The sequence below is a fragment of the Helicoverpa zea genome, chromosome 9, assembly GCF_022581195.2.
Source record: "Helicoverpa zea isolate HzStark_Cry1AcR chromosome 9, ilHelZeax1.1, whole genome shotgun sequence".
NCBI classification, from domain to species: Eukaryota; Metazoa; Arthropoda; class Insecta; order Lepidoptera; family Noctuidae; genus Helicoverpa; species Helicoverpa zea.
In genome coordinates this window covers 9,445,592-9,469,034 of record NC_061460.1, presented here as the reverse complement: position 1 = coordinate 9,469,034, position 23,443 = coordinate 9,445,592, and the positions used below count along the sequence as shown (strand labels likewise).

Below are 23,443 nucleotides of genomic sequence, written 5' to 3'. Positions count from 1 at the left end.
GGATCGATCAGGATTATTTATCATATGACTCATTTTTTAATCACAATTCACAAGGGCTTAATTACCTATTTAATCCGAGATGAAATAAGAGTATTTTGCGTAACAAGACCGCTACAAACTGTTCTCAAGTTTATATAAAAAATAACAAGATAACGAGGTAGCAACTAATGACGTCATTGAATCTTGCCGCCACTCTTTGTCACTGTAGAAAGTTACTTTTTAACCAAGCATTTCTTAACTACCTATAATACAAGAAGATATTATTCTTAGTTTAAAAAAAAATATAAAAACAAAAGAAAATATACAATCACTTGCCTAATTTAAAATAATATTCATAAAATTTAAAGAAAGTTCTCAAACTCAAACCACACAAAGTCTCTTTTGAAATATGGGCGTTTAAACTTTGAGCCTGATTGATTTGATCTTATAAAAAATAATAATAAGAAGATGCCCATTCCACAAATCAATAAGCTATTCCTCATTTCAATTATCTTTACTGCACGCTGCAATTCTACAATAAATTCGACGGTAGACACCATGACCATTAAAAAACGCTTCACCATGTAATTAAAACAAGCAAGCGTTTAGAACGCCTGTCTGCACGACTAATGTGCATGAGCCGCACCTATGGCGGCACTCCTGTGTACCCAACCCCGGCCATTCACCCCATCCAGGAATTTATTAACTGGGCATAAATCACTTCAATTCATTCCCAGTAGTAAAATCGTGACGTCACGCGATCCCGGTACCCTCTTTTTTGTTTTAGGGTACCTTATCTATCGGTAAAGATGCTCATGTCCGTTTTTAGGGGCGTACCAATTTTCGTAATGGATAGGTTCATTTGTGGTTATTTTGGAAGATTCCTTTTTTTCTGTTGTTTTTATTGAGTTAAAACGGTACGTACGTACTAAAACGGTTTTGCTTACTAAGAATGAGAAGATAGGAATAGTTTTTTTTTATATAACGAAGATTGAGTATTCCAAACTCTAAAAAATAGTTGCTAGTTTTTTTTTTTTTTTAATGACCAAAAAGAAGGTAAGCTGCTTTCTCCAGTAATGCAAAAGTCATTAATTTTAGAAGTGCTCATTAGAATACGTCGTGGTCTTTTCTGAATAATTATGACATCCTTAATGGAGGGGGAATGGAAAGAACGAGAAATTCCAAAACTCAGACTGCCAATACTTAATATTAAATAAATTGTCTGTCACGGTGTTGCAAAGTGTCACTTTATTACTGAGAATCGTAAGGAATACTAAAGTAGGATGAACTCAAATGAAACTCTTGAAAAAGAAAGATATTCAAAATCAATTTTCATGATGTCACACACTTTTTAAGAATAAAACATTGATTTTGAATAAGTAGGTACGTGACTGATTAACAGTCAAAACCTCACTTCATTCAAAATGAAGGAAAAGCATCAAAAACTTTAATTCATTAAGCGTTAACCGACCATCCGCACTGATTCCCGATGAAATAATTAACAAAACTTGCTGAATTCTGTTTCAACGAACATAATTTGGACTGAATAAATTTTCTCTAAGAAAATCATTGGAACAAGATGAGGTTCTGTGAATGTTTATTTCATTTTTAATATTTTAGCGTAATTTAGAATGTTGAAGACAGATAGCAATTCTTTGATTCGGTTTTTTATAATAAACAGGATGATACCTAATTTTAGAATCTATACATAAGCAAATGCTTTTACACATTACGTACACATTTTTGCTTTTTGGAACGCTCTGAAGTGAGTATGATACTGAACTGTTCAAAATCTCACTTAGTAAATACATCTCCATCATCTTTAAGCTGTGCCCTACTGGGTCCATATTGTGTCCACTTTATAAAATGTACCACCTGCATAACATATGGAACGCTAATAAAGAATTGAGTATTGAGTATATAGCATCGATCTGTAAGGTGTGCCAGCCAAAGACAAAGGTGTACGAGACAAAATAAAAACATCTAGGTACGTGAAAATTCTAATACTTACAGGGGCGGCACTTATACGCGACTTCGACGTATTTATTCTGCGTCGGGCAGGGGTCCACGAGACCTGCCATTGGCAGAGTACTGAACTTGCACTGAGGTTTCTTTTGGCAAGCTTCCACCACGGTTTGCAGTAATGAGTACTAAAAGAGAAAGGTTTTTGATTAATTACTATTGTAATTTGGCACCAGTGTTACTGCAGATGTCTTTGCATCTGTTTTAGAGTTGCGTTTTATTTTAAATTCTGCCATGCCTGAAAAATGGCTTCTGTTTTTAATATTTTGAATAACCTGGTCTGAATTTGTGGCTATAATTTTAAATGTGAAATATACTGTGAAAAAAAGCACATCTAAACATAAATCTATACTTATAATAAATCTGTAGGGAGGTCAATTCTGTACATTGAGTATATTTCCAAAATAACTATTAGGGGGTGATTAGTGATCGATACTGATGCCAAAAATGCAATCAGAAAAATTTTTGTCTGTCTGTCTGTCTGTCTGTCTGTCTGTATGTTCGTTATGGAAACAAAAACTACTTGACGGATTTCAATGAAACTTGGTACAATGATTCTTCATACTCCTGGGCAGGTTATAGGATACTTTTCATCACGCTACGATCAATAGGAGCAGAGCAGTGAAGGTAAATGTTGGGAAAACGGGAGAAGTTACTCCATTTTTTAACCTTCCGTCGCGTGTGCAGCCCTAATGGTTACCGTTACACAGAAACCATGTATGACGGAAATGTTCTTCATAAAATTATGTAAAAAATATCCCATGACAGCATATATCTATCTTTTATGGTTGACTCACAATAACACGTAAAACTCTCGGTAGGTTAGCAGTTCGGAGCTTTCTGATTATATTTGTCTACTATTACGTTTATAACACTCTCACTCACACTAATTAAAAATAGTTAACAGTATTACCTATTCATTAAAAAAAGAATCATATAAATCGGTGAAGAAACACCAAAGTTATACATGAAAAACGGATAAGCCATCGCGCGTGAATACTGAATCACGCTATAAGGATCATTTTTGTGCAACGGTCGCCGCGCTCGACGCGACTCGCGGCGCGGTGTCTGCGCGAGCTTCATACAATATTTGGCTGTTGGTGCGATTGATGCGAATAGACGTTCAGAGTGTTCAACCTTATTGCGCGACTTTTAGGTTTTAAATAATTTATTTTTAACTTTCTTTTGTTGTTATTATTTCTTCCTCTCTTTGCATGAAGTCCGACTCTAACGCGGACGAAGTCGCTGGCAGAAGCTAGTCACATAATAATATTCAATGAATAAATCACCGTTGCCCTAAAGAAAACGGCATACATCAGCAACTTTAGGAAGTATCCCTAAGAAAAATATAGCTTTAAGTGCAAAAGAGGATCTAATGTTTCCTATTAAAGTCATCTTTCTTTTTTTATGTCAAAGAATGACAAACGGCTCGTTGGCCCACCTGATGTTAAGTGCTTGTTATAGTCTGTAGATGTCCGCAATTTCGGCACCTTTGCAAATAAGGTTTTATGAACTGCTTCCCCGAATTTTAAGGAAGTTTTTTTTTTGTATAAAGCCGAGTTCATTTTGCTTTTGAAGCAATGGCCTTAAGAATATTACGTGACTAATTTACTGGGGAGTGTATTAATTGGTTTGGCATATACTTATACCTGTATCATTTTATTTTTATGTATAGTGATGTTGAAGACAGCTTACTTTCGTTCCCAAATTAAAAGGAGATTTACTTGCTGCTTGCTTATTTTTGACAACCTCTCGAAGGTCACTTACATTTTTCTTCATATGACTTTATCCTAACCCAGAAATTTGTTCATCTAACAAATTCTCACCTTCAAAAAAACCTTTAATAAACCAAAATACAATTGAGCGAGAGGACATTACGCTAAAATTGGTTCGCTGTCCGCATACAAGCCGCATGCAAGCTGACACCATACATTATCTAATTAGGATTCAGGCTGCACCGGCCAATCAGAATGGGTTATATGACCGAACCAATGAATCGTGGGCCGGTTACAATGGACGCCGAGTGTAATCGAATTCTAATGTTTCAATAAAGGGTTCGTACTTGATAAGTGAATGAGTCATTTAGTGTTAAAGACTATGCTGTTGGTATTTGTGTTACAAATATAACATTTATTCAATCGTCGGATGGTAACGCCAAAATATTTGTTTTGGCTCGAAAAATAGTGTTACTTTTTTTGACAATGAGGCCACAACATACTTCGCTTTTCTGTTATCTTTATTCAATATGAAATCTTATAACTGTTATTGGCATGATACAAGAGAGTGTCAAATAAAATATGCTCTAAAGGATGCTTACTTAGGTGACGTAAGTTTATAAGCAAAACAACCCTTTTTTCTTCGAAATACCTAGGCCTGGTGGTGGTAGTCTGTGCCATTTGATGGTGATAGATGACACAACTTCTACCATCACACGACCCATTCAAAATTAACATCTACTGCAACGAAATAAGAATCATTTTCCAACAACCAACCTGCATAGCATTGGGCCTCTTACAATTCCTGACCTCCTCCGGCACTTCGCTGCTCAATGCTGGACATCCTTTTTCCTCTCCAACTTTCCCGTACTGGGCTACTTGTATGCTGATGGTGGTGCCTCGAGGACAGGCCAGGGAGACCATCTCGTCATTGCAGACTGATCGGTGTATGACCTTGAGCGTGTCTAGGAGAAGAGCTGAAACAAAAGAAAACAGATTTTTTAATATAGAGGGTCATAAAATTGGAAAGATAACTTTTGTTTTTCGTACATTTCAATTGTGTCAGGGTGGTTAAATCCAATTAAATTTCGGCGATTCTTATTTTCAATCTTAGGTAGGGGATAAATAAGCCTTATTTAAGAGAGCCCACATCTTTCATGTTCGACTATCAGTTGGGTTTTGGAGAGTAACTTAGGAATATAGGATCGCAGTTACCTAAAATTATATCCGCAGCAAAAACAATCAGGAAACACATTGAATTACGAAAATCCCAAAACAAATATTTGTATAGCATCAGAAATTCGTAACACAATCATACAATTCTGGGAACCTTAAATGTTATGGGATGCTAAAAATACACTGTAACTTCTGAGAAGGTTCGATTGAACTTTTGATTTTTTCGTACCTTTCTCAAGTAAAAAAATATTTGTAACCGAATATCGCATGAATCGATTTAAATAAAGGGATGCCAAAAACGGTTCTGCACTCCTAGTTATCCAGGTTCTGATACGTACTTCTGCCTCGTTGGTCTAGCTGTCGCAAGTGCGGCTGTTGAGCATGAGGTCTCGGGTTCGATTCCCGAGTCGGGCCGAAATCGCTTTGTGGGTTTTACAAGACTTTCACAAAGCAGCCCGGAGCCTGGAAGCTGGTGATTGATACACCCGTGCATCGCAGAGCACGTAAACGTCGGTCCTGCGCCTGATCTCTCTCCGGTCGTGTCGGATTGCCGTCCCATCGGGGTTAAGGAATAGTGAGTGCACCTGTGTCTGCGCAAATGCTCGTGCACTATAATAAGTCCTGCGTAGTTGGCTAATCTCCTTACATGAGAACAGCCGCCCTACCCAATAATCGGCTAGGAGGACATCATCACAACTCAATACATTCAAATGTCACACTTGGTAGGCTTAAATGTATTTGATGAAAGTTGTCAGTAACAAACCTTTACATCAAAATATAAGTCTACTTTTGATCCAGGTGCAAAAATAAGAATCGGGTGAAAACAGCTAGTAACAAAATAAATCCAAACCAGTTCCTACAAGTACCAAGCCTAATTCGTCAGAAATGACATCAAAACAAGGTGTCAGAAGAGTTTGTACAGGTCTGTACACGTGGAAACAAACACGTGATCCAGAAAATAATAATAATAATCAACATCTGAGAGAAAAACATGACAAAACAAATAACAAGTGTTGGGAAAACTGATTATGTCAGTCGCGAACGTTGATACACTAATGACGTATGTTGTGATCGAATTAGCTTTTCGACTTTGACTGTTGTCACTGGAGTTACGCAGTTTCTGTTTTGTTGTTCTGTTTATTTTTGTCACTTGGCGCTCATTTTGTCTTTTGGCTATTTGGTGTGAGGGGTCATTTAAGCTCAAACTTGAGTTTGATGACTGGATCACTTAAGGCACATAATTACTATGAATGAACTTAATTCAATGGTAAATTAACTCTCAGGCCGATACCACTTAAAGCAGTGTTCAACGAATTATCTTTACTTAGCGTGCATTTTTAAATCCTAACTTGAATTAAGGTGACAAAAATGTATACATTATACATATTTATATAATTCTACCAATAAATAAAAATAGAAAATTATAGGCAGGCCGCATTGCCACGCTGATTGGCAATGGAAATGATTCAGATGACAAGTATCAGGTGTAAGTTTTAAAAAGAAACGTTGTGGAATGGTTCCAAAGTTTCTTCAAACACCACATAATTTTTATTCTCCCCAACAAAATGGTAAATAAGTCCATATCAAACGCAGCCATGTTGAATCAGTTGTAGTGCACTGGTCATGTGACATAGCACTCTCCGCCGATAGCAATTTACGACGACATATAAGCGAAATCCACTAACACAGCAGAAAATCCGCGTGAAACGAACTAGCTTTACTGACATGTTCATGTGGCAAGCTAACAGCCAGTTTATTTACCACATCTTAGCTGTCCAAAGAAAATTATATCTTACGCTTAAGATTTTAAGGTGAAAATTAGCGTGATAGGTTTTTTAGTGAGAATGTAAGTACCAAGTACAATTATTATTTAAGTTAAGCAGACTATACGAGGATTTTAATTAGTGTAATTTATATTGTTTTTAGCCTATTTCCTAACAAGGAAGTTACGTGTTAGTCCAACTGCTGCAGATCATTATTATGTAATAGTGGGAGTGTATTCAAGATTTTCTCAAAAATATGTAGCCAACTTGCTTGCATTTTAAATTTTCAAACATTGTTACACGGGTTTCAATGTCAGTATGTCACGGAAGCTACTACTCTATAATGTATATGTGTACCCTGTTCTTATTTTCTAAAAAAAACATCTGGAGTACCTTATATTTATATATTTTTATAATACATAATTATACGTATTTACAAGACCGGGCCTAACCCATTGACCTAAAATTCAGCCGTAACTAAAAACTCCCTTCGTTTTTTTTTCAACGGTGGATATTACTTAGTAGGTCAACATTTAATTATGTTCACATTTATGAAAATACTTTTTAATATTAAAACGTTGCGTGTTTACGGAGCACGTTAAATAGTCTAACATGGAAATAGTAAATGATATGAAGAAGACACACCTTCATTATTTATGATAATGTACGTGAAATGGCTAGGATAATTACTACCGGTATAGGCTTCTTTTAATGTTACTATATACCTACCAAAAGTTTATTTTTGCATGGATACTACAAAAGATGGTTTGCATGAAACGAGTTAAGTAGTGAATATTACAGGTGGAAATAAGTCGTGAATTAAAATGAATAAAGGAAAAACTTTTAAATATTTTTAAATAAATTTTAAATACAATTACTTAGATGTATGTCACTTTAGTTTTGGCTTTGAAACAATAATAAAGAAAAAACAAACAAAATAGTAGAAAAAGCAATGGAAATACCACCAGACATTACCCAATACATATTTAATGTATTGGCAACATTTATTTGGGAGACTGGACGCCTACAATAAATTTCTTAGGTGTGAAAAGTGTAATGCTTTATTTAGGCACAATTTATTGCCTACTAAAAGGCGTATTTGTTCTAGTTCCCCTAAGAGGCTTGTTTTTACTCGTTACATCTGTTTTATTTCAAGAATTTTAAATAGAATTATGTATTTCAATAAAACCTTTTTCGCTTTTGAAAAATGTGGGTTTTTGTTAGGCTTGATTCGGATCTATTTTTTTGGGTTTTTACTTTGTAAATGTTTAAATATTTTATGTTTAGAACTTTGTCTGTTTTTTATAAGTAATTGATAAAAACTGACACTTTTGAGCGACCGAAAACCTTTGAATAGTTTATTCTAATAAACGGTAACATTTCTCCAATTTAATTTTATTGACACTGACTTTTATCGTCCCACTGCTTGGCCCAGTCCACTGCAGGCCTCCTGTCACAAGGAGAAGGATTGAGCGTTAATCACCCATGATTATTCGGATATATGGTTCAATACGACTTCTTATCACTACGGAGATGTATGACACATTAATACAATCAGGTAGGCACAGTCCAACTAAATAGTTTGATTGGATCCACGATTACTTTCACGCTAATCTAAAAAGTCTGTAGTCTACTTTTTCGCATCCTGTGAAACTAAATCAAAGCCATAAAAAATACATAAAAAATTGTCGCTTCGATCGAACTGCAGTAAAGTAAATAGATAGGAAGTGTATTTCACGTCATGAAAAGCCAGATTAGCAGTGGCGGCTTAACTGCCCAGAGCATTATCAGCTTAAAGATCGGACCAATCACAACAAAGGCTCGATCTTTATAAAAGACGGGAGCTTTCAGGTTATACGTTATATAGAGAAAAATGTTAGGTAACTAAGAGTTTTTCTTTATTAAAATTGATGTAGGATGACTTTATTTCTTGTGAGTTTGGTTCTCTGCTACTGTAATAGCTTTTAAAGTGAATTCAGTTTTGTATGTTTTTCGAAAGACAGAATGTACAGATAAACAAAAATCGTTATATCAATCGTTATATAAACAAAAAAAAAATCAAATCAACTAAAGTAACAACAGGACTATGTTGTTACTTTAGTTGATTTGATTTTTTTTTTAAATTATGAGAAGAAAAGAGGGAAAATCAACCTTGCTCAGCCCAAGATGACGCTATAAGAGACACAGTGCCAGCACTGATTTTCAGCAAATTTTCTTCAGATTTCGTAAACGACATTTAAACAAACTGACAAATGGTCTATTAGCAGTTACAGAGAACCAAACACAGAAAATGAAGTCATCCTACAAGTTTAATTTATTAAAATTCTGCGTTTTAAAATTACCAGTTAAGTATCCGAAGTGCAATCGCCATCTTCATTTACGCGTAATTTCCTTACATTACTTGAACGTAGAGCTATTTATTTAGATGTCAAGCGGTCTCCTCGACGCGGCTTGTAGTTTACTCTCTCCGTGCCAGGTAGAACACTTATCGATGATCTTGGGTACTTTCACAAGCTAAAAGCTATTATAATCTTTTATATACTATGCTTTCAGGTATAGTTTAAATAACTTTTTGAGCTAAAAATATCATTTTAGATGTATGCAAGAAAATTCTATAAAAGCACGTTGTATCATAGGATTTATTTAGGTATACCTATTTAAAAACAAATAGTCTATGTAGGATGATGACCCTCGGCTATGAATGAGGTAGTTAAAATATTCACCCTCTGTATTCTATTACAAATGAAGCCAAAAAAGTATAAAGTATTTTGAATAAGCCCTTCTTAAAAAGTTCAAAAAAGAAATGACAATATAATTATTTAAAATATTAAACCCCCAAAATATAAAATATGTTTTAGAAAATTTTATTTTGGTTTACGAAGAATTGGTAAAAGAGAAAGAGTTTGAAAACTCTGGAGTACAGTTATAAGTATCACAAAATAGAATCTTAAAGTGCGCTAGAAACGTCCAGGGTCGAGTCTTGAGACTTGAAAATTCTAGAAACTTCAAATAAGAAACTTAAACTTTAAGCCTAAGAAAAGTTTGTGAACCCACTCAAAACTTGAACACTCGCTGAATAATAATTAACAATGAAAGATGCTCCTTTACATACGTATGATTAATTTCTATAATTTTAGTTTCTTAAAAAGTTCTCATAAAATTTTTAATATTTGAATTTTGATAATGAGCACGTTCTTAAATCAAATTGAAGTTAACATTTTAGTTCTGAAATATTCAAATAATAATTTAGCACTTGTTATTAACTTCGTGTATTAAAAACTTTCGTGACATTAAATCGATATTTAATAGTACCTACATCATTTGTGAAAAGGGTCGTTCTGTTTGACAATTTGACAGTACCGATATATGTACCTATATACTTAAGAAACTTTTGACAATGTCCTGTAGTTTACTTTGACTTTACAAAGACCTAAGTATCTAAGTAATACCTATAAGTATTATTCACATGAGGGACTCGAAGGGACAAGTTCACTGTTTTTTTTTTTAATAATTTTTTAGAGTATGGGGGTTTATTTCTCTAGACTTTTTGTACTAATTTATTCCTACACAAAAATATAAAATATCCTTCCACCCGCTGAGTACCAGTGGCTTACAAAGAGCATCTGCCTATCTGATCTCGTCAACCCAGTTACCATGGCAACAAAATATCTCTCTGGAAAACCAAAACCATACTCTTCTGAATCTCCTCCTCCGAGCCTATTTTCCAACTATGATGGGGTCGGCTTCCAGTCTAACCGGATGTCGCTGAGTACCAGAGCTTTACAAGGAGCGACTGCCTTATCTGATCTCCTCAACCCTGTTACCCGTGCAACCCAATACCCCTTGGTTAGACTGGTGTCAGACTTACTGGCTTCTGACTACCCATACTCTTCTGAATGAACTTAGTTAATTATATAACGCTAGTTAGCGACCTTAGTTCAACTTAGTTAACAGTGTTGCTTATTCCACGCACACCACCTGACACAAAGTTACATTACCTAAAGACGAGATCTTTGAGTCAACCTGAAGATGCACGTTAAGTTTAATCAGCTTTAACAACACATGAGACTGTTATTATTTTATTAAAGGACACACAAAAAATACTTCAATTTGTCTGATATTTTATGTGATGCAAAGTTATACTAACATTGGGAAATAGTCGTACATTTCTGACTTAGGTACATTCGGTTTTTAAAAGAAACCAAGGAATGTGAAAGGTACTCCTACCTTCAAAACGAAAAAGTGATCCACAAAATCCGAATAAAGAAAGACTATTCAAAACTACTCCAGTTACCCCTTTGGGAAATTAGGTCCTATGCCCTTTTGACGATCCCTATCTTAATATACATCTGGTCCTAAATTCTATCCAATAAGTTAATATATTCAAACTCTAAAAATATAAGCTTAAGTGTACCTAATTTATTATTTAGAACACTTTTTAGACGTCTAATCGAGCACATTAATCAAACATATCTAAACGAAAATGCACATTAGTGTCAAAATTATGAGTGAATTGGAACTTTTTGTAGTTGACGCCTCATTATTCATATTTCTATGGGACTCGTAAACAAAGCATTTTGTTCAAAAATGGACTGTTATATCCACCTGTGAATAATTGGTTTTACAGTCACTCATTCGCTGTTGCTAAGGCTTTTACTGAACACAATTTTCAGCTTCAAATTCTGGTTGTATTTTCTGATATCATATCACCTGTTTTAATATTTTCTATACGAATGAGTTTTGTTTCCAGTTTTTCATTCAACATCGAAATCAAACCCTGTACACTGAAACGCTTCGTAGATAACTTTTCCATTTCATTCTAAAGTCCTACCTACACGGAAACAAAAGAAGAAATAAATTACGTCCTTTGGGCTTTAGCAAAAAATCGTTCGTTTTGCTTGAAGAAGGGTTGTGTCAAGTCATCGTCAAGATGAGACGTTTCGGTTTAAATGCATTTTCGTGTACGTAGCATGTCTCATTTTTTTTATATGTTGCCTATTTTGGTTTTCGGTCCACTTTATGTAAGGATTACAGAATTTCCTCGCAGTTTCAACTACATATGTATGCATGAAAGGCTTTAATTAGTAAACTTAACAATAACAAAGCTACGAAATTTACAAGTACCATTCACTAGAATTGGAGAAGCAGCCTTTTCAACCAAAGGATTAACTAATATACTCGTTTCAAAACTAGGTAGAGGGCAGATATGCAGTCGCTTCTTGTAACCCACTGGCACTCAGCTGCATCCAGTCAGACTGGAAGCCGACCCCAATATAGTTGGGAAAAAGGCTCTCTAGATGATGAATCCTGTTAAATTACTAGATTTCTTCCGATGAACTACATCTTTCTTCTTTTAAACACGCCATAATGATTTTTGTTCTCCCTTTCGGTGGCAACAGTAACCATAACTATTACGTATAAAGCATTCTTCAAACCCATTACTACAAAACGAGTAACATAATTAGCGTCATATCCCGGTCCCTTCCGACAAAGGGTTCCGTAACTCTCACCGTGATCTGTACATTGTTCCCTGTTACAGGCATACCCTTATCTTTACAAGTGGACAAGCTATGGATTCACTGCGAACTGTAGTTCCTTATTTAATTGTGTTCGGTAGTTATGTTGTTTTTTGGCTACGGATTTTTTTTTTTTTTTTGGGAAAAATGTTGAGATTTTTTCTTTGTATAGATTTCACCCGAAAACTAACTCAGAACTACGGGAAGTTCCCACGGGATAATTTTTTAACAGGGTTTTATGCATTTTAAGATATATATCAATTAGCTTTGACCTTATATAAATCTCTAGACATCGTGTTTAAAAGTTCAGATGGTTTCATAACGGAATAATATTTTATCCCAAGAGTGTTATAACCTATTAAGCACTGTTAGGAGTTACCTTGACCTCAATAATATTTTAGTCTGTATGACAGTTATACTACAGTCTTAAGGCCTTTTATGACTTCCACATAAAACAATTTACAGATTAATTTCGCAAAGCGAACAATATACCTGTGGGTGAAATAATTATGTATTTTTTTTATATTTCAAAACTGTCATCGAGTACATAATAAACTATGTAGTTGCATTAATTTAAGCAACGTGACGTAAATTTTATATAAAGTTACGAGGCAATTCATCATCTGCCTTAAATATGTCGGAAACGGCTTACAATCTCAGTGGATGCAGATGGTACCAATATTCTACATGCCACAATATAACAAAAAAACATATTGACATGCCTTCAAATCTCATCATGCGAAGCAATAATGTTCCAAATTCAAATGTTCTGACACACGAAGCCATCGCGTTCTAAATTCAAATGTTCTCTAACAATTACCAAAATGGCTACTTGGCTATGGCCAGAAGTACAAACCGCAGGGTTCTCAGCGCTGACGTCATTAGGACGTGTGGCTTTGGTCATTACTCTGTGATAGACGTTACAGCCCACCCTATTAATTGGGACATGGGACATGCCCACATCAATTTGTCCTTATGAAGTGTTTAAGTGTGTGTGTGTTTTTTTTTTTATTTAGTCCTGATAAGGATAATGGGAATTGAATGACAGGTCTCAATGTATCGTGCGCAGAAACGTTTTTTGAATCTCAGCTCGTCGTGAAGTCCCGCGAGCATTAAGACCATAGTTTGTTCTGTATTAAGCGAGAGGAAACATTAAAAGCAAAGTTCCCAAAAAATCCTCTTTGTTGAGTTATCCTCTTTGTCTAAATAATAAAAAATATTAATTTCTACAGGGTCATTTAATAAACTTAATGAAATTGATCAAAAGATCATTATTTTCTCAAGTCATTTTATACACCCTAAAACAAAATTATGTAGTTTGGACAGTTGGTTCAAGGCAGCCTATCCATAAACTCGGAAATGTTTATCAAGCGTCGATATACAGGGTGTGTCGTTCACAATCACATTAAATTCTATCGCATATACTTTATAATATTCTGTGGCGATTTGTAAAAAAAATAACCTAATCCATTCAGTGGTTTAACCACAGGAGTCATTTTTCGTTTTTACAATTTACAATATCATGTGTAAATCAGAGATAAAGTTAGGAGTATCGAATGTTTTGATCAGTTGACAGCTGTCAGTTTTCAAGGGAGAATTACAGTTTTTTTGCATACTTTTTTGTAATGACTGACATTTATATGGTATTCTAATTTTCGCACATTTTTATTCTATTTACTTTGTTTGAAAAATGCATTTTTTTATTTTTACGTATTTTTCTTTTTTCTTTGTGTTAGTCGACATATATTAACCAGTGTATTAACGCATTTCATTTAATGTGATAATGAACGACACACCCGATATATGTACTACGTACTAGATAGAACGTTCCGAACAAAAAGCTTGCCACACTGAAATGCACTGCAGACTTTGCATTGCCCAAAATGGCAAATCAGAGCGATTTTGACACCTGCGTCAGATGGATGTCTATGAAACGACAATTATAAAATAGAAAATACATATCAAGGTATAAACTTACACATATAAACTATTCGAGAGTCAAGTTAGTAAAATTACACGCTGTTCATGCTATTACAACGCTTGTATATCATACTTTTCATTTATAATTCAATTTTACAAATATGCATTAATTTGTTTCCCGCCATCTTAAAATTATGGATTAAGAAAATCGTGCAGAAACAGATGTGCCATAAAACTGGCAGTAGGTAAAATATCAATGAAAACAGACTTTGTCATGGTATGTTCTTACTTTCAAGAAAAAATAATATGACCTCATAGTATGTATTTCGCTACTGTAAAAACACTACAAGATATATTAGCGCGTTTAAATTCGCGAAAATTTAAATTAATTATCATTATCAATTATTAGTGATTAATATTAAAAAATCCTAAAAATAAGTTCCTGGTTTTAATATATTACATGATTTTGCATTCACTTAGATATAAATAAACTTTTTGATATATTACATGATTTCGAATTCACTTAGATATAAACTTTTTGAGTAATGAAGAATGTAGGCAAAATACGAGCGAAAATATAATGTCACTTCTGCAATTAACATCAATGAGGATGACTACATGTCACAATACGTCAACAAGATGTCAACAGATGACATAAGCGGGTAAATTATTTGTATGGATGTTCTTGTCTATCGCTAGAATATATGTCAATGTTATCAAGGAACCAACTCAACAGGTTTCATTCTTAAAAAGTAATTTGAAGCAAGGAAATGACGTCACTTATCTAATTCCAACATAAAAGACGTAAAAAGTCTTCTTTCTGACGCCAACTACCAAAACAATGCTTAAAAGTATCCTAAAATGTTGGAACAAACATCTCTGTCGCTTGAAAACAACATAAACTCTGTCCAAAAACACTACTGTTCTTCCTTTTGACGAATAAAATTATAACTTAAGTACATAGAGATAAAGTTGAAATCTCAACGATAACGCTCGTGAGCAGGATGACAAAAATGAGCGCCGAGCCTAAGTTTTTTGTTTCATAAGCAAGAGAATATAAATCATCTATTATTGAGTTTTGTCATCTTAAAACCCTCAGATCACATAACTTTTAAATGCATATAATCATCGTTGGCAGCATCATTCTCCGAGCCTTTTTCCCAACTACATATGTTGGAGTCGGCATTTGCGGTTGGCGCAATCGTCGGTGGCGGCGCAGAAAAAAAAATTACAAAATAAAAGTTGCAATAATATCATCCGCGTCTTTTACTCGTGCAAGTAGGTATCATGTGTAGCTTCCCTAAAATTAGAATACACGTGCCCCAAACTTATACGAAGTCCATTAAATTCGGGAAAGACATGAGACATTTCGTCACTCACTCATATCGTCCCACGAGGAACCGAGGAACAATAGTCGGACAGATAATACGAATAAAAGGTGTTTGCCAAACCCCAAGAGATGGGAGTTAAGGCACTACATTGTTTGTCGCTCCAAGATTTTTCCTGAACATAAACAATAGGAAATATGTTAGGATCATGGCTGAAGATGCTTGGAAAACAAAAGAAACCAATAGGTTTGACAGTTTTATCCCCCGATAATTTGTTGTGGTCTATAACAGGCTTTTGATATGGGTGGTTCTCGGGAGATCTCCTATTACGTTATAATAACATAAAAACATAGCCAACGTGACCCTTAGGGCTTGGCAGAGATACAGCGATAAGTGAATAAACAGCTAGCATTATTTGGCCAGGTATATTTTTTAATTCATTTCGTTTTTGCGATAGGCTGATCTCCGTAGGTAGTTTATTTGACGCTGGTTACACAAAAATTAACATGTTTTTATCCGATTTCAAGGAGTGTGCACATTAATAATAATCACTGTTTGACCTATGAATTAAATCAATGACCTTTCTGTACAGGATAAAGTACTAACAAGGATGAAAAAATATCTGAAGGTAAATTCGTGAAAATATAATTTTGAAAACAACACTGAAAAAAACTTGCTTTTAGTAAAGTTTGACTTCCAAGAAAATCTTCATCATTCGCACGATTTGAAATTACAAGTACTTAGTATGTAGAGGAAAAAATAAGGAACAAAGATTTTATTTTAGAACAAAACTTTTTACAACAAATTATCTTTTATTTTTCATTGACTCAATGTAATTCTGGGATAATAATTGCTTCGGTGATCATCTTCATCTTCCGAGCCTTTTTTCCCAGCTATGTTGAGGTCGGCTTCGGTGATGAATGCACATTGCAACTGTTATTATATTTATTTGCACTACTTTTCATAGAAAACTGGGGGTTACCCAAACGCCAACATTTAATAAAAGATTAACATCGACTGCCCTAGGGCATCGCTAGTTCATTAATAATTATCTAACGAGCTTCCAAGTCCAGGCTTCGATTAACGGCGACATCGGCGGGTTAAATAGCCGTAATCGGCCCCACGGTCCACCGATCAACTTCGCACACTCGTGTCATTTATACTCCAGGCTTGCCTGGCCTGCATAATTAAGTTACGTTTAAGGCCTACTGGTTAAACCTCGATTAAATCGCCGTAAGATGGGAACTACGCAAAATGTGGGAGATTTATCCTGCAAACACGTATACTGGTTATATGTAGCTACACCGGAATTGTGCTTTTTTCATATAATTTGGATATTGTTCGATTGAAGTAGGAATTATGTTTACTTTCAAGCACCACGGCCTTGGGAAAAATGAAGATTGAAACAGCCACATATTTATGTGACAGTGTCAATGCTTTTTGTTTAACAATATATTTTACTAGCTGATCCCGCGAACTACGTATCGTTTAAACCTTCCCTGGACGTCTACAAACATGTTAAACCAAAATGAGCTAAATCGGGCCAGCCATTCTTGCTAACGCACAGCAATTAATTGTTGTACCTGCATATACAAGAAGATTTTATTTCATTATACACCTAAACATAAATAGTTATCACCTTGTAAACTTCAGTAATATAATATTATGTAACATTAGATGATAAAGCCGATATACATTACACACCATATTCATGCCAAATTGCCTAACGCGGCGGTTTGAAGTACTAGTACTGTTTGGCACTGATTGTCAACGGTTTTAGCGAAGGTTGAATATTTCCAATGAATTTTTATCATCTTATCAAATCGCTGGAAAAAGTTGCTACTTTATTTTTTAATAACTTTTTTTTACAAGAAGACAAAATAATATAACTCTTAGGTATCACAAATACAAAATACAATACCTTCAGTGGTCACTAGTCTGTTTAGGTGTCTTTCATGTGAAAAGTCTTTACCAAATGTAATTTCAGGCATAAAGGATTACGCCCATTCATGACTCCGTACTTTTAAAAAGTAAAAGTAATCAATTTTATTTAATGATTCTAACTATCTTTTCTCTTCAGCGGGTTTACTTTTAAAATATTTTTAACAAGTTTCCTTTGATCTATTTTTACGCCATTCAACGCCTGTAACAAGAGTAGCTGTAATTAAAATAATTAATTTGTACAGCAAGCTTGGCGATTCAAATAGAATATTATGGGACGTTTTTCATTTTATATTACAAAACGTTGCTATTTGAGATCTTTTCATGTTTTGTAAATAAAGCATTTTTTTAAACATCATAAAAGGAAAAAAAATAACGCAACACGCAGCTTAAAGGTTAGAGCTAATTCTTATAAATAATATTAGAATGATAAAGTTCGTCTCAAACAGATTTTCAAGTATGCAGCAGTAAATTCTCATTGAAACAAAATATAATTTTGGAAGACAGTCTCCAAAGTCCTCTAAATTATTTATATAAAATACGTTGTGCAAATTCTACATTGTAGTGACAGCAATTAGTAGCCAAAATTCTCGACAAAATATAGGGCAATGATACAGTTTAAATTAACACGAAGCACCATTTTAATGCATCGCGAATAAACGGGTTGGAAATAATTACGGGTAGCAGTTTACGGAAATTACTGTTAAAAACTTGCATGTAGAGACGCTGTTTTGTTTATTTGTTAGACTTTGTTAAGGGTTTAATATGATATAAGATTATTGAAATTATTATCACGAAATTATGGGTACGTATCAATAATGTTTATCGAAGAACTAGCCATTTTTCCGCGGTTTTACCCGCGTCCCATGAGAGCTACACTTCTGATTGCACTGTGATGAAATACACCAGTAATACTTAGAATGAGTGTAACTTGCCAAAAGAATTTTTCAAATCCTTTTGGAGTCATTAGGGTACAAACTAAACTAAGAAAATGATATCTTTCTATATATACATTAGTTTATATATTATGTTTAGTTAGAAATTGTTAATTTTTAAAAGTTTATATTACCTAAATACTTTTCACAATATTTAGCCGAACGAGTTACAAAAGACATGCAAATGATGATAAATAACTTCGTAGAATCAAAATTATAACCATTTCATGACACAATCACATAAGACTATCAAACGCATTGAATGCATATTCGGTACAAAACGGTCAAACGTCCAACAAGCTTGATCGTCAATGCTTGCTAAATTGGGCGACTGCGACCGTATGATGTCCAAGTGCACTTGCTTCATCATACGTACCTATGTAACGTAAATTACTACTGCAGATTGTTGAATTGGATTTTAATAGACATAAATAGAAATAACGAAATAAATAGAAGGAGTGACAGTGATTCTGACGGTTTAAATTAAGCTTAGCTGATACAGATACACTCGAGGTTCTCATAAAAAACTAGGTCTCTAAAAGACGAAACAGAACTTACTTTATTGATGTCTAAACTGCTGGACTAACATATTTTATCTTTACTATTATAATTGTAAAATCTAATTAGATTAAAGTTGTACTGTATACAATTTTGCCATTTGTTCCCAACAAGTAACACCCTCAAATGTCACACTGTTACTCGATGGGAATGTTTTTAAGAAAAAATTCCCAACCAGTCACACTGTTACTCGATGGGAACTTCTTATTAGTAATTTCCCAACCAGTCACAATATTACAGTAGTTAATGAAAAGAAGAATTAAATCGGTTTTTACTTTAAAAACATTTATTCGTCATATTGCTGGTGATTCTCCTTTGAACGTTTTATTCTTAAATAATTAAATAAAATTACAATACCTAAATACATACATACATACATAGACTCACGCCTGTATCCCCGAAGGGGTAGGCAGAGGTGTAATATTACACCCACATCTCGCCATCTATATTTAAGTCCCACGTAATAAGGGGGGGAGGTACCTAAATACAATCAGCTTTATATAATATATCAGAGTAAATCATCACATTTTACAACAATTATCAGTTCTAATTTCTAATGTTAATTTGAACTTCAAACAATTTTCCAAATACATATAATTAGCCATAAGTATGTTGTGACAATTAAAATTATGTATAGCAAAATAAAGTTATGATAAGCCGGCAACATCAGTTATCGCGAGTGTGTAATGGCGGTTATTTTCCATGCACATTTAATGTAAAAATACTTTTGCATCCCTCTTCCCGCGGCCCCGGCGGCGGCGGCCACGTGTCGTAAGTGGGGGAGAGGTGTAACAGTGTGTTCCCATCGAGTAACAGTGTGACTGGTTGGGATTTTTTTCTGAAGAAATTCCCATCGAGTAACAGTGTGACTGGTAGTGTGACCGGTTGGGAATCTTTTCAGAAAAAAATCCCATCGAGTAACAGTGTGACATTTGAGGGTGTTACTCGTTGGGAACAAATGAATTTTGCTGTAGTTCTTATTGACTCTATTTAAACGAAGTACAGATTGATAGAAATTAGCACCTTTCCCAAACACTTCACGTCTGTAAAAACAGGACAATCTGGTCCCCTGAAATCACCAATCAAGTTACAGAGCAAGCGATGATTGCAATACGGAGAATGCATTGCCTGCACTGCCGTACATTTCAATTAGAAACTCCGTGCTCATCACTGCACTTCTGCAGAGGTGATAATAAAACAAAGTTTGACTAACGTGAATTTTGCTAGGATTTTGTGTGTGTGAGTGTATGTGATTTTTGACCGACTTAAAAAAAGATCAGACTTGGGAGAAGTTTTCAAGAATATAGGTCGGGTCCAGTCCATTTCGGTTTCAGTTTTTTATAAAAATATTTTTTAGGTCAATCGAGTCAATCGGCAATCAAACTACGATCAAGTCAATCGGCCTAATTTTCATTTCAGATCAGTATATTTTAATATCTTCTAAGTTATCTAAGTCCATCTTTAAGGCGTATTTAAAAACACTCATCAACGCAGCTATAAAAATTAAATTACTTTCTAAAGAGCATCGCGAGCATTAAGATTCATAGGCATAATTTTAGGCTTAGTGTTCAAAGCGCCTATTGCTTTTACAACAAACTAAAAAATATATAAAAAAGTGCCATCAATTTTGATGAGCCTGAAAAGTAATACGTCATTATGTTTAAGACAAAATAGATTGCTCTCGTTACTATATTTTCGTCAGACTGTGTTTAAAAATACAAGGTTCGTAATTTATTTGTGAATTCCTGGGTTCACAAGCCAGTGTTTTGTTTGGAGCCTGTTCCGAGCTCGTTCGGTTTAATATACTGGGATATTTATGCCTCGTTTCCATGCCGAGGCATGAGGCATTTTGTCTACGTGGCATATTGAGATCTATGTGCACTGGCTGCTTGATACGTGCAAATAAAAATATGGCTTGTTGGTTCCATGTTTATTCCTACATTTAATACAATTAAAAGGCACGACCAACAGGGGTGAAAAAGTAAATAAAATCATTTTAGTCCTTTTAGACGACAAACTTTTTACGCTACCACATTTTGGTCCTTCTAAGCACATTTTTTACTAAGCTTTACACCTGTATTTGCTGAGTCGAGGTCAGTTTGGTCTTGTGTGGCTTCACGAACCTCACAGGTTAGATTTCCTCACAAAACAAATATTTGTATAGCTTGTAGAATATGTATATATGTAGCTATATGTAGTTTATCAGTTGTGTTAGCACCCATAACACAAGTTAATAAATAACTTACCATGGGGTTAACCGACCGTGTGTGAAAAAGGTGTCCCGACATTATTATTATTATGGCTTTGTATGTCTCTACCAGACCTCGGGACTATAGAGTCCCGGATTTTTGGGAGGCGAACGTGGGGCCGAAGCCAACACGCTGAAGCCCTTTTGAGACAACTTTAATGAAATGGTGACACAAAACCGACGATTATCCCTGTATACACTATAGAAATGTACCCAAGGACAATCCCCGGTTCTGTGCTAAACTATTGCTAACTATGGATGAAAACTACTTGGGCTATTGTGATGGGATGCTAATGGACTAGGAATGGGGAAACTACGGGAACTATGGCACCTGCCGATGACAATGTATTAAATACAAGTATAAATGGCAGGTGAAGACTCGCCAGCTCACTTACTGGGCCCCCGGGAACCAGTCGCTAAATCGCAACAAGGGGGCAACAGGTACATGAGCGGCTGAAGGGTGAGGATACCTCGGCGGACTTTAAACGCAGATCACGCGCTCCCTGTGGGTCCAGCATCACCGGCCCACTCGCCACTTACCACGAGGCACCTACCCTCCGAGCGGGCTGCTAACCCTACTCTAGCGACTCCACTCTGACCGGCCGATGAAGGCAAGCCAAGAGGCGGGAGACCTATCTCCCGTCATGCTTCACTCCGGCAGGCCGGAGATGGGGGACAGTATACTCTCCCTGGAGCACTCGGATATATAGCCCCGCGGGGTCGCTACTCCCCGTCATCCGCCTCAGATGCCCTGCGGGGCTTTATTATTATCTTGTATGTCTCTACCAGACCTCGGGACTATAGAGTCCCGGATTTTTGGGAGGCGAACGTGGGGCCGAAGCCAACACGCTGAAGCCCTTTTGAGACAACTTTAATGAAATGGTGACACAAAACCGACGATTATCCCTGTATACACTATAGAAATGTACCCAAGGACAATCCCCGGTTCTGTGCTAAACTATTGCTAACTATGGATGAAAACTACTTGGGCTATTGTGATGGGATGCTAGTGGACTAGGAATGGGGAAACTACGGGAACTATGGCACCTGCCGATAACAATGTAATAAATACACGTAAAAATGGCAGGTGGAGACTCGCCAACTCACTTACTGGGCCCCCGGGAATCAGTCGCTAAATCGCAACAAGGGGGCAACAGGTACATGAGCGGCTGAAGGGTGAGGATACCTCGGCGGACTTTAAACGCAGATCACGCGCTCCCTGTGGGTCCAGCATCACCGGCCCACTCGCCACTTACCACGAGGCACCTACCCTCCGAGTGGGCTGTTAACCCTGCTCTAGCGACTCCACTCTGACCGGCCGATGAAGGCAAGCCAAGAGGCGGGAGACCTATCCCCCATCATGCTTCACTCCGGCAGGCCGGAGATGGGGGACAGTATACTCTCCCTGGAGCACTCGGATATATAGCCCCGCGGGGTCGCTACTCCCCGTCATCCGCCTCAGATGCCCTGCGGGGCTTATTATTATTATTATTATATTATTGTAGGTTTACTGTCTGAGCGCTTGCTTTTGGGAGATTTGTGCCAGTAAATCGTATCTAGAGAAACCATGACATGAAACTAATCTTGGTTGAAGATATTTTGAACATTGTTGTTTCTAACTACATATATTACAGGTTAGAATGTACAATTCTAACCAAAGAACAATTCACCAGAGAAACATGTACACATAGTTTAACTTGAAATGTGTCTGTATTGAGATAGAATATAAGTTAGGTATATTTTTAACACAATCATTATTTAATTTCTTTCATATTGTTTTTTTTTTTTTGTTTTATTTACTTTTTATAATCTCCCTTTAACCCGATGGTTGACTTGCATTGAGTCTGCCACTCTAGTCTCTCTCTCTACTAGTTTTGTGAATATAATAATTAAAAAAATAAAGTATGAATAATTAAAAAATAACCAAATAGGTTACGGTGGCTAACCAACTTCAGTTATAAAAAAAATACATAGATAGCGGTGACCACTTATCATCGAATGGATGACCTACTTGTAACTCTTTCAAATTAAATAAAATAAATGACTGCACAGGCTGCATAGTGCACTTAAAAAAACTTTTTATGTACAAATATTTTTATTTTTAAATCATATTTTATAACAAAATCCAGAATAGACACAATTTTCAAATGTATATTGTTGAATTGTATGTAAACGGAATTAGATTACAATTGAAAACTAACAAACGTTTCAGTTACAAAAAAATGTTTAGCTATTTTTGCTACATGTTCCTGTCATATCAAATTTGTTCAAACATATAAATTATTATATTATATCTAGCCTACAGTATCACACTGCTGGGCAAAGGCCAAGTTTAGTAATAT

At 35.5% G+C, this 23,443-nt stretch overlaps 1 protein-coding gene across 3 annotated transcripts in view; it reads right to left on the bottom strand.

Annotated features, from left to right (window-relative positions):
- Positions 1 to 23,443, bottom strand: part of LOC124633523 — a 41,159-nt gene that overhangs the window by 5,792 nt on the left and 11,924 nt on the right. For all 3 annotated transcript variants that reach the window (XM_047168773.1, XM_047168774.1, XM_047168775.1), the window contains exons 2-3: positions 4,494 to 4,693; positions 1,991 to 2,129 (exon numbers count right to left, since the gene is read on the bottom strand). In XM_047168773.1, the coding sequence (XP_047024729.1) occupies positions 1,991 to 2,129; positions 4,494 to 4,693 (339 nt within the window). The remainder of the gene's footprint in view (positions 1 to 1,990; positions 2,130 to 4,493; positions 4,694 to 23,443) is intronic.